Raw genomic sequence first — 11960 nt, 5'->3', positions numbered from 1 at the left:
TCTACCTCATACAATGGTGCGATGTTTCAGCTAGAAAACTCAACCGCTAGCTACGTTCCAGTATTTCCGTCATTTGGTTTGGCAGTGTTTTATTTGGGCAACACCCCGGAAAGACACGATCGGTTGTGAGTGACATATTAAAATGAGGTCCTACTGTACGTTTTACTGTACATACTGTATCGTGACTATTTGCCCAGCATCTGTGTATAGTACACTTAACTAATGTCATAATTGAAACAATAATAATGTTATTTTGTTATAGAGTGTTATAACATGGTTACTACCAACATCTCTCTCATATCTGAGAGGGACATAGTAGCGACGTCATTTACGTCATTTATTTGACGTCTGTTGGCTTGGCTCCAGCATCTTTGTGTCACGCGCTGTACCTGTCAACTCAACTGAAGCATCATTATAATCGGCTACTTCATGAGAAAGTTTCACTAGTAGCTAGCTAGCTATGTTTCATAAAAACTCAACAACGGTCACCTCTTTTATACTGCTAGATACATTTCAAAAGTACTGATAAAATACATGGCCTAATAGAGTTCCTTTTTTTCTGTCTGATTTTACTGTACAAAATGAATTGGGTCGGTGGTTCAAGGTAAGTTTGACAGCTAGCTAGCTAACGTTAGCTTGCTAAACTAACGTTAGCACTTTCACATATGTGCTTTTTGACAGTCTGGGTGGAACGAGTTTTAGAAAACCTTGTTAGCAAATATTCAACATTAACTTTCTCTTTCTTTGACAAATAACATTAGAACTGTAACGTAACTATTACTATTTAACAAAATTATTATACTGACCCCCTTTAAAAAAACATTATATTGACCCCCTTTTAAATAGCAATTTTAACTTGATTTTCCATCATAAATATTTAGGAACCGGTTTATGATGAGAAATGACATGAAAAAGCAGAGGGTAAGTTAAACCCACAGTGGCCTTAAATAAGGTCCCATATTGTATACATTATAATACCGTATACACTACCTTTCAAAAGTTTAGAGTCACTTAGAAACAGATGCCTCTCAAGTTGTCAACTGGCAGCTTCATTAAATAGTAACTTACTCGCAAATTACCAGCATGAAGAGGTGACTCCGGGATGCTGGCCTTCTAGGTAGAGTTCCTCAGTCCAGTGTCTGTGTTTTGTCTTTTGCCCATCTTAATCTTTTATTTTTATTGGCCAGTCTGATATATGGCTTTTTCTTTGCAACTCTGCATAGAAGGCCAGCCTCCCGGAGTCGCCGCTTCACTGTTGACGTTGAGACTGGTGTTTTATGGGTGCCATTTAATGAAGCTGCCAGTTGAGGACTTGTGAGCTGTCTGTTTCTCAAACTAGACACTGTAATGTACTTGTCCTCTTGCTCAGTTGTGCACCGGGGCCACCCACCCACTCCTCTTTCTATTCTGGTTAGAGCCAGTTTGCGCTGTTCTGTGAAGGGAGTAGTACACAGCGTTGTACAAGATCTTCAGTTTCTTGGCAATTTCTCGCATGGAATAGCCTTAATTTCTCAGAACAAGAGTAGACTGATGAGTTTCAGAAGAAAGTTAATTGTTTCTGGCCATTTTGAGCCTGTAATCAAACCCACAAATGCTGATGCTCCAGATATTAAACTAGTCTAAAGAAGGCCAGTTTTATTGCTTCTTTAATGAGCACAACAGTTTTCAGCTGTGCTAACATAATTGCAAAATGTTTTTTTACTGATCAATTGGCCTTTTAAAAGGATACACTTGGATTAGCTAACACAACGTGCCATTGGAACACAGGAGTGATGGTTGCTGATAATGGGCCTCTATATGCCTATGTAGATATTCCATAAAAAATCTGCCGTTTCCAGCTACAATAGTCATTTACAACATTAACAATGTCTACACTGTATTTCTGATCAATTAGATGTTATTTTAATGGACAAAAAATGTGCTTTTCTTTCAAAAACAAGGACATTTCTAAGTGACCCCAAACTTTTGATCGGTAGTGTATGTGACATGATAATACATATGCCAACATTTTATCAGGAATTCTTTGAAAAGAAAAAAATGCAGAGAAAGATGAAAACCTTAGGAATACCAACCTCTCCTAAAGGAGCCAGTTCTGGAAGTATGGACCTAGTGACTTTATTCATAGTAAACCAGATTGCTGCAAAGAAAGAAAACAATGGTGAGTTCAGAAAGGAATCTATAGATTATGGATAAATGCTAATAACATTGAAAAGGGATCCCACGCACCCACAACAATAACTTTGTTCCAGATCAGCCAAAGATAACTCACATCACTGATGATAAAGGAGGACCCAAGTCGATGAGGGAGGGGCCCCTGGAGTTACCCATGAGCCCTTGCTCCCCATCACGGCTTTCCCTTGTGGAGAGCCAGCCTTTGTACAGGTACCGGTTATATATATCAAATCAAATGTATTTATAAAGCCCTTCTTACATCAGCTGATATTTTAAAGTGCTATACAGAAACCCAGTCTAAAACCCCAAACAGCAAGCAATGCAGGTGTAGAAAAACTCCCTAGAAAGGCCAGAACCTAGGAAGAAACCTAGAGAGGAACCAGGCTATGAGGGGTGGCCAGTCCTCTTCTGGGTGTGCCGGGTGGAGATTATAACAGAACATGGCCAAGATGTTCAAATGTTCATAGATGACCAGCAGGGTCAAACAATAATAATCACAGTGGTTGTTGAGGCTGCAACAGGTCAGCACCTCAGGTGTAAATGTCAGTTGGCTTTTCATAGCCGATCATTCAGAATATCTCTACCGCTTCTGCTGTCTCTAGAGAGTTGAAAACAGCAGGTCTGGGACAAGGTAGCACGTCCGGTGAAGAGGTCAAGGTTCAATAGCCGCAGGCAGAACAATTGAAACTGGAGTAGTAGCACGACCAGGTGGACTGGGGACACCAAGGAGTCATCAGGCCAGGTAGTCCTGAGGCATGGTCCTAGGGCTCAGGTCATGAGAGAGACAGAGAGAAAAAGAGAATTAGAGAGAGCATACTTAAATTCACACAGGACACCAGATAAGACAGAAGAAATACTCCAGATATAACAGACTGACCTAACCCCCCGACACATAAACTACTGCAGCATAAATACTGGAGGCTGAGACAGGAGGGGTCGGGAGACACTGTGGCCCCATCCAACGATACCCCCGGACAGGGCCAAACAGGCAGAATATAATCCCACCCACTTTGCCAAAGCACAGCCACCACACCACTAGAGGGATATCTTCAACCACCAATTTACCATCCTGAGACATGGCTGAGTATAGCCCACAAAGATCTCCGCCACAGCACAACCCAAGGAAGGGCGCCAACCCGGACAGGAAGATCACGTCAAGCAATTATAGAATAATTTTAGGAGGAAAAGTGAAACAGTTACTCATCTTTAATGACATTCAAGTATTTGTAGTAACGGTAGTGTACTACTCATGTATTTTAGTGTCCAGACTGCTAGAAAGAGAAAGCACTGCATTCCTGATGGATTCAAGTGTAGACAGGTCAGTCGGCATTTACTCACACTGATTCATTTTTTCTGACAACATAAATACATCACCTTACTTCACTAGTACTCTTTTGATCATATTTCTGAAAATACAGATACAGTAAGCTTTATGGAAATGTTGACTCAACCTTGTGACATTTGGCTGGTTCATTGGTTGTTGCTCTCAGCTCTCACCAGTGCTGGAGTCGAACATGTCAGACACCAGTACGTCAGACTACCAGCAACGCATCCAGGACACCCTGAGCCCCTTCTGCTCGGCATCGTCGTCAGTCTCCTCCTCAGGGGCAGGCCTGTTCTCCCTCCAGCAGATAGCACAGGTCCAGCCACAGCTACACTGCTCCCCTAGAACCCCATGGGATACCTCCACCTCAGAGCAACTACAGGTATTCATTCAAATACAGTCATAGTAACAGTATTCCTTCATTTGGAATGGATTTAACCCCACCTCTACCCCACAAACACATGAAACAAAGACAAATTAATGTGCATTCATTCCACTGTACTAACAGTTTTGTAAAGTAAAGAAAAAATATAACTGAAACATAATGGATATTTGATTTTGTAGTTTAGACCTTTCTCTCAGCCAGGAGGGAGGAGAGAGTGTTCCCCATGGGCCACAGGACCAAGTGGACCCAAACAGCAGCTGAACATGACCCCCACTATGTCCAGGGTACTGTTTGGAGGCACAGAGCCTGAGTGAGTACTGAACTGAAATATCAAAGATGTGTTTTTACCTGATATGCAGCATCTTCTGTTCATACATTATCGAGATTGACAACCCCCCCTGAACTGATATTATTTTTATCCTGATTTCCATTGCTGTATTGATTACATCTGTGAAGACAGATGTATTAGTTGATATTTCCATAACGTGCACTGACGAATGGGGTATGCATCTGCCTACCCAGTAGCACAGACACCAGAGACCATGTCATGCACGCAGTGGGGTTCTCTATCAACCAATCGGAGGGCAAAGACCACACCTTGGAGTTCTCTCTCAACCAAATAGAGAGTGAAGAGCAACACGAGAAAGCACTCTTCAGGGCCTGCAGTAATGAGGAATATGGAAGTGAAGGTACTGTTGCATTCCAAAAGGCACCCTATGCCCTATAGAGTGCACTACTTTTGGACAGGGCCCATAGGGCTCTGGTCAGAAGTATAGCACTGTAGGTAATAGGGTTCCATTTGCTACGCATACATGTCTAGTGTGCATTATGTAGGCTATTAATCATGTCCCTTCACTAAAACTATGATACATGTTTTTGCATAAAGTTTGCCAATCTCTCTTTATTGATGTACAGTACCCGTCAAATGTTTGGGCATACCTACTCATTCCAGGGTTTTTCTTTATTTGTACTATTTTCTACGTTGTAGAATAACGGCGAAGATATCAAAACTATGAAATAACACATATGGAATCATGTAGTAACCAAAAAATTGTTAAACAAATCAAAAATATATTTTATATTTAAGATTCTTCGAAGTAGCCACCCTTTGCCTTGATGACAGCTTTGCAAACTCTTGGCATTCTCTCAACCAGCTTCATGGGGTAGTCAGTTGGAATGCATTTCAATTAACGGGTGTGCCCTGTTAAAAGTTCATTTGTGGAATTTCTTTCCTTAATGCTTTTGAGCCAAACAGTTGTGGTGTGACAAGGTGTGTGTGTGTGGGGGGGGGGGGGGGGGGTATACAGAAGATTGACCTATTTGGTAGAAGACTAAGTCCATATTATGGCAAGAACAGCTCAAATAAGCAACAAGAAACAACAGTTCATCATTACTTTAAGACATGAAAGTCAGTCAATCCATAAAATTTCAAGAACTTTTAAAGTTTCTTCAAGTGCAGTTGCAAAAACCATCAAGAGCTATGATGAAACTGGCTCTCATGAGGATCGCCACAGGAAAGGAAGACATGGAGTTCTCAACTGTTGATGATCAAGTTCATTAGTTACCAGCCTCAGAAATTGCAGGCCAAATAAATCCTTCACAGAGTTCAAGTAACAGACAAATCTCAACATCAACTGTTCAGAGGAAACTGCGTGAATCCGGCCTTCATGGTTGAATTGCTGCAAAGAAACCACTACTAAAGGAAACCAATAATAAGAAGAGACTTGCTTGGGCCACGAAACATGAGCAATGGACATTAGACCGGTGAAAATCTGTCCTTTGATCTGAGAGTCCAAAGTTGAGATTTTTGGTTCCAACTGCCGTGTCGCAGAGTAGGTGAATAGATGATCTTTGCATGTGTGGTTCCCACTGTGAAACATGGAGAAGGAGGTGTGATGTTGTGGGGGTGATTTGCTGGTGACACTGTCTGTGATTTATTTAGAATTCAAGGCACACTTAACCAGCATGGCTACCACAGCATTCTGCAGCAATACGCCATCCCATCTGGTTTGCACTTAGTGGGACTATCATTTGTTTTTCAACGGGACAATGACCCAACACACCTCCAGGCATGAGGCACACCTGGACTCAATCACTTCTCTGATTACCTCCCCTATATCTGTTACTCCCTTAGTTCCATTCCCAAGGCAGTATTGACTATGTGTTTCATGTCTGTACACTACTCGTGTTTCTTGTTTTGCTCCATGTTCCGTTTATTATTAAACTCACCACCTGCACTTGCTTCCCGAATCCCAGCATCCACGTTACAGAATACTGCCTCACCAAATGGAAGCAGCAGGAAATCAGAGCATCTCCCAGACGGTCGACGAACAGGGATACTTACTTCGTAAACACCACGACCAGCTGGCGCAACTGGGGACGGCTATGGAAGAGGTTCTTTGCAGTCTTCAACGTCTCGAACATGCCCGAGAGGCGTTGCCTTCCACTAGCAGAGGATACTCTTCCACCAGTCGACCCGGCGAGCCAGCACATCAGTCCATTCAGCTGTCCGCCCAGGTCAGCGATGCCCGTTTGTCCCTCCCGGATAAATATGACGGAACCCCATCTAAATGTTGTGGCTTCCTACTCCAGTGCTCCCTCTAATTTGCGTATCAGATGGGAGCCCCCACCACAGAGAGGTCCAAGGTTGCCACGGTTATTTATCTGCTGACTGGGCGAGCGTTGGAGCAGGCTACGGCCGTCTGGGAGAGAGGAGGAGCTGGCTTCGTAGGGCAGAGAGGGGGGTGAGCGCCTTCTCCAACTATGGCAAGATGACCAGACTGCTACCGGTTACGCGCTCACCTTTCGGACAGTAGCAGCATCCAGTGGATGGAATGAGCAGGTGCTCCGTACACTATTCCAAAGAGGACTGCGAGAGGAGGTCCAAACGGAACTGGCATGTTGTGACGACAGCCTCTCCTTGGACACACTCATCGCGATGGCCATCCGATTGGATAATCTAATTCGGGAGCCTCCGTACCCACATCGCTTCTCTCCTTCCCTCAGTGAACACTCTGTAGCAGAGCCTGAACCTATGGAGGTAGCGGTCACACACCTCCCCGCGGCAGAGCGGCGCAGACGGAGACAGCTGTGGCTCTGTCTCTATAGTGGTCAAGGGCGGCACCAGCTTCAGTAGTGTCCGGTACGTCCCAACTCGGGATCCACAAGCCCAGAGGGATGGTCACGTGATCTTCCACCTCCTGGGGCAGGTGTGAGTATCCCATCTTCATCCGTTTCTGCTAAACCCTTTTAGTGTCGATTACACTAGCTAACTGTCGCTCATGTACTGTTTCTACAACGCTAGTGGATTCCGGTGCCGCGGGGAATTGACCAGATCCTTGCATCCTCTCTGAACATCCCCTCATACCCGCTCTCCTCCACCAGGAAAACATCCCTTTCTTTCACAGTTCAAGCTCTTGATAACCATCTCATGGTCAAGGATGAGAATCACGGTCTGGTCATATGCTGGAATCGGATGTCGCTGGACATCCTTAATCACTACCTGTTCTCCTGAGCGCATCTACAATGGGGAAAAGATTATTGGTGGCCCACCTTAATGTCAAAAAAAAGTATTGGTGGCCCACCTTGTCGCAGGACGTTACTCGCTACGTCAACTACTGTTCTGTGTGTGCCCAAAGTAAGTCTCACGGCACTCTCCAGCAGGGAAGCTCCTTCCCATTCCCGTGCCTCAGCGTCCCTGGTCTCATCTATCCATTGACTTTGTTATCGATCTCCCGTCCTCTGACGGTTTCACCACCCTTCTGGTGATTGTGGACAGATTTTCTAAATCATGCCAGTTTATTCCTGTCTCTGGTCACCCTTCCTTAATGGCCTTCACGGAGGACATTGTCTCTGACCGTGGCCCCCAATTCATGTCACGGGTATGGAGGGCTTTCATGGAGAATCTGGGGGTCACGGTCAGCCTCACTTCTAGGTACCGGCCTCAGTCCAACGGGCAGGTGGAGAGGATGAACCAGAAGCTGGGGAGGTTCCTGATGAGTCACTGCCAGGACCGGCAGGGGAAGTGGGCCTGATTCCTTCCCTGGGTGGAATATCCACAGAATTCATTACGTCACTCCTCCACTGGGCTTACTCACTGGCTCCATGGACTCCAAGCCATACCAAGGCCCCTGCTGTGGACGAATGATTCCGGCGCACAGAGGAGGTTTGGAGTGATGCTCATGTGAGGATCCAGCGTGTCGTCCATCGCCAGAAGGAGCAGGTGGATCGCCACCTCAGTGTGGCGCCCATGTTCCATCCTGGTGACCGTTTGGCTTTCCACCAGGAACCTCCCACTCAGCCTGCCCTGTAAGAAGCTGAGTCCCCGGTTTGTGGGGCCGTCCAAAGTTCTCCAGAGGGTTAACGAGGTGACTTATAGGTTACAGCTTCCCAGTGATTACCGGATCTCACCTTCATTTCATGTCTCCCTTCTGGTGGTTCCTGGTCCCCTGGCTGATGCTGTCCCCCACAACACCCACCCACTCCTCAGGACGTCGAGGGAGGTCCCGCCTATGCCGTCAGATCCCTACTGGACTCCCGACATCGTGGGGGACGGCTCCTGCACTTGCTTCCCGACTCCCAGCGTCCACATTACACGGGGAAGCTGGTTGAGAGAATGCCAAGAGTGTGCAAAGCTGTTAGCAAGGCAAAGAGCTACTTTGAAGAATCTCAAATACAAAATATATTTGGATTTGTTTAACACTTTTTTGGTTACTACATAATTCCATATATGTTATTTCAATGTAGAAAATAGTGAAAATAAAGAAAAACCCTTGAATGAGTAGGTGTGTCCAAACTTTTGATTGGTACTGTATGTATGTCATTTCATCCCAGCAGCTAATTTTAAGAAGGGGATGTCTAAGATATATCTCAAGGAGGAAGTACCAACGTCTTCCAGAGATGTGAATGAATCACAGAGCCAAGACCCTGAACCTGATTTTCTGACTCAGGTAATTGCAGGCAGCAGCATCAGGTGTCTAATCCCACCTAGTGGCAGAATTGGAATAATTTCAGAGATAAACAATGATGACGATAAAATACAATACAATTTAGCAGACAGTTTTTCCAAAGCTACTAGAGTCATGCGTGCAAACATTTTACATACTGGTGGTCTCGGATATCGAGCCCACTATCCTGGCAATGCAAGTACCATGGTCTACCAACTGAGCCACTGAGGACCTGATGAGAGAATGATAGTAGGTAAAGGTAAGGGGAAATGTGTTCATACAGTCAAGGCTAGCCTGTTTCATTGTTACGCCTGTATTCCAACAGGTTTCCAACTGCACTGATGTCAGCTCATGTAAGTTTCCACAGTATATTCAAAATCATCTGCTGTTCACCATCTGTCTGACACTGATGGCTTGAGTCCCAAATGGCACCCTACTCCCTTAATGAGGAATAATAGGGTGTCATTTGGGACGCAACCTGGTAGAGACTTACTTGCAGATCTGTCTTCAGCTTGTCCTGGAAACACTCATCATGGTCCTAAGGAATTCTGCGAATCATCGCCCAGTTACTCTCCAAGAGGAGGTTACTTTAGTTCAGACTCTGATGATGACGTAAGTAAACAACAATTAATACTGTTTACATCTGCTTTGGTTAATATACTGTAAGGGGATGCTTTGATTTTCCATAGACCCCATAGGCCTACCATTACTGACTTGGTAACACTTTACATTTAGTTGCTCTTATAAGTTTGCATAATTACTGTTTATAACATGTTGTTACATAGTAACTGCTTTGCATTTACGTGGTAATATCAACATAATTTCTTAGCCTGAGTCCCAGATCTGTTTGTGCTGTCTCGTCAACTCCATTGCTGTCACGTAGCATGACAATGACAGCAATGGAGTTGACAAGACATCACATACAGATCTGGGACTTAGGCTGCATATTTTCATACTAATCTTTAAATGTCATATCAGGAGGTGGAGGATTATCACCAGTGTCACCAGGGTGGATCCTCACAGTCACACACAGGGAGGTCCTGTAGTGAAGAGTTCCCTATCCTCAGCCAAGTCTCATCACATTGGAACACACAACAACTGGGTCACCCTCAGTCTCAACCCAGACCTTACACCCCACCCACTAGGCCTCAATGCACAGGGAACTGTGGAAACGACCAGAGAGATCATAGAGACCAGAGAGCTTTGGAGAGCTCCGGCTACACTGATAGACGGTCAGGCTGTGCAGTTACAGATGACAGTAACGGCCAGGTTAGGGTTATAAATGATCAGTATGTCCCATCTTGTCCTCTGTCTGAATCACAGTGCTCTGAGATTCACCAACAAAAGATGGAAGCCACCGGAACACGAGAAACACAAACACGAGAAATGGGAACACAGACTGTCACCACCATCACCTCGAAATGTCCAACATCGGACGTTTCAACTCAGTGCAGTTTTGGACTGGAGTGTAAAGAGAACAACCTCATGGACTCTGAATCCCACAAGTCTGCTTACAATGTAATACCGACCCCAACTACCAGAGGGCAGGCAAGTCACAGAGAGGAGTCTATGAGACAACAGACACACAGAGCATTATCAGACAGATCCAGGAAGGATGGAGAAGAGCAAACGCCATGGAGAAAATCAACAGCCAGAGAGCTCAAGGCTGGAACTGGGCACCATCCATCAATCATCCCTTCTAACAAGTGTCGTAACACTAACACTGAGAGTAGAGTGTTTATTCAGAGACCCACTACCTCTATACTAGACGTTCTCACCACCAATGATGTAAAAGGTATAAATAGCAAATGTTTTTAAATGTAATTAACAAATCAGTGTAGCCGATATAGACATATCTATGGCAGATGATTTCCAAATCAATCAATTTGTCATAGATAATCGATTGAATGTAAAGCTAGTGAATGCGTGTAACAAGCACACGTTATACTGCAATGATATTTACTCTGATCTGTATATTTATTTTAGTAATCTGTTATTTTACCAGGTAAGTTGACTGAGAACACGTTATTATTTACATCAACAACCTGGGGAATAGTTACAGGGGAGAGGAGGGGGATGAATGAGCCAATTGTAAACTGGGTATTATTAGGTGACCGTGATGGTTTGAGGGCCAGATTGGGAATTTAGCCAGGACACCGGGGTTAACAACCCTACTCTTACGATGAGTGCCATGGGATCTTTAATGACCTCAGAGTCAGGACACCCGTTTAACGTCCCATCCGAAAGACGGCACCTTACACAGGGCAGTGTCCCCAATATGTTGACATTCTTCCATACAGTTTATTGCAGTTATTTTCTTATGGACCGAGATTCATAATGGTGTTATTTTTTTGTATTTTCAGTAGTATTTTGAAAATGGATGTTGCTCCCTGATGATGTTTTTCTCTCTTCCATCCAGACTTGAGAGATGAGCAGCTGCAGCATAGAGGACAGGAAGATGAAAGAGAGGTCCTGGAACCTGTTGAGAATGTTCCTCTTAGAGAAGATGTTCCAGATGACAAAGAGGAGAAACGAAGAGGGAGTGCAGAGGAGAGGGAGGAGGTCACTGCTGAGAGCGGAGTTAACAGGCTTTCAGAGGAGGTTGAGACACTTCAGGAAATAGCAGACATTCTGCTCATGCTGAAGCAGAGGAAAAAAGATTAGAGGTGGGAAGGACAGGAGAGGAGAGTATCCCTTTAAGAGTTGTGGACAATACTATCAACAACATCCCATTACCACAGAATCTGTTTCTGCATATTTAAAGGTTTATAACAATGCCCTTGGGATTCTACATTAAAACGAAAGCCAGACATTGCAAGATAATTAGTTTATTTTTTCCCAATACATATTTAAGTGTTCTAGATTCTCATGAATATATTTACTTTGATAGAATATAAATTCTAGCAAAACATTTACAGCAACAATAATCAAATGTATACTATACAGCACTGGATGCATTTTTTTTAAATCTTCACTAGTTCTTCTTCATAATCTAGAATAGAAACAATGCATTTCATTTGTTTTCACATAGAAACAATTGCACCCGTTCACCATAAACACATTGGATGTCCCCATTTATGAATTAAAGCAAAGAATTTGTAAGTCGCTCTGGATAAGAGCGTCTGCTAAATGA

At 44.1% G+C, this 11960-nt stretch overlaps 1 protein-coding gene across 4 annotated transcripts; it reads left to right on the top strand.

Annotated features, from left to right (window-relative positions):
* The first annotated feature begins 80 nt into the window (after positions 1 to 80).
* Positions 81 to 11916, top strand: LOC135516051 (uncharacterized). Of its 4 annotated transcripts, XM_064940043.1 has the most exons (13): positions 81 to 604; positions 882 to 921; positions 2017 to 2158; positions 2250 to 2382; positions 3433 to 3490; positions 3663 to 3878; positions 4061 to 4191; positions 4404 to 4570; positions 8715 to 8830; positions 9153 to 9180; positions 9339 to 9439; positions 9806 to 10622; positions 11247 to 11916. In XM_064940043.1, exons 1-13 carry the CDS (start codon positions 582 to 584, stop codon positions 11489 to 11491), a joined length of 2217 nt encoding a protein of 738 aa, XP_064796115.1. In that variant the 5' UTR covers positions 81 to 581; the 3' UTR covers positions 11492 to 11916. The 4 variants fall into 4 exon arrangements, with proteins under 4 accessions (XP_064796115.1, XP_064796113.1, XP_064796114.1 ...); XM_064940041.1 differs by having other exon boundaries at positions 81 to 2158; positions 4407 to 4570; XM_064940042.1 differs by having other exon boundaries at positions 81 to 2158; positions 8718 to 8830.
* Positions 11917 to 11960: the final 44 nt, after the last annotated feature.

This window comes from Oncorhynchus masou, chromosome 27 (assembly GCF_036934945.1).
Source record: "Oncorhynchus masou masou isolate Uvic2021 chromosome 27, UVic_Omas_1.1, whole genome shotgun sequence".
NCBI classification, from domain to species: domain Eukaryota; kingdom Metazoa; phylum Chordata; class Actinopteri; order Salmoniformes; family Salmonidae; genus Oncorhynchus; species Oncorhynchus masou.
Note: the sequence above shows the minus strand (reverse complement) of the source record. Positions and strands in the feature narration are given on the sequence as shown.

Coding starts and splice junctions, on each gene's coding strand:
- LOC135516051 (XM_064940039.1), top strand. CDS start 1,906: ATGGACAAAAAATGTGCTTTTCTTTCAAAAACAAGGACATTTCTAAGT. Junction 2,159..2,249: donor TGCAAAGAAAGAAAACAATG/GTGAGTTCAGAA, acceptor ACTTTGTTCCAG/ATCAGCCAAAGATAACTCAC. Junction 10,623..11,246: donor CACCACCAATGATGTAAAAG/GTATAAATAGCA, acceptor TCTTCCATCCAG/ACTTGAGAGATGAGCAGCTG.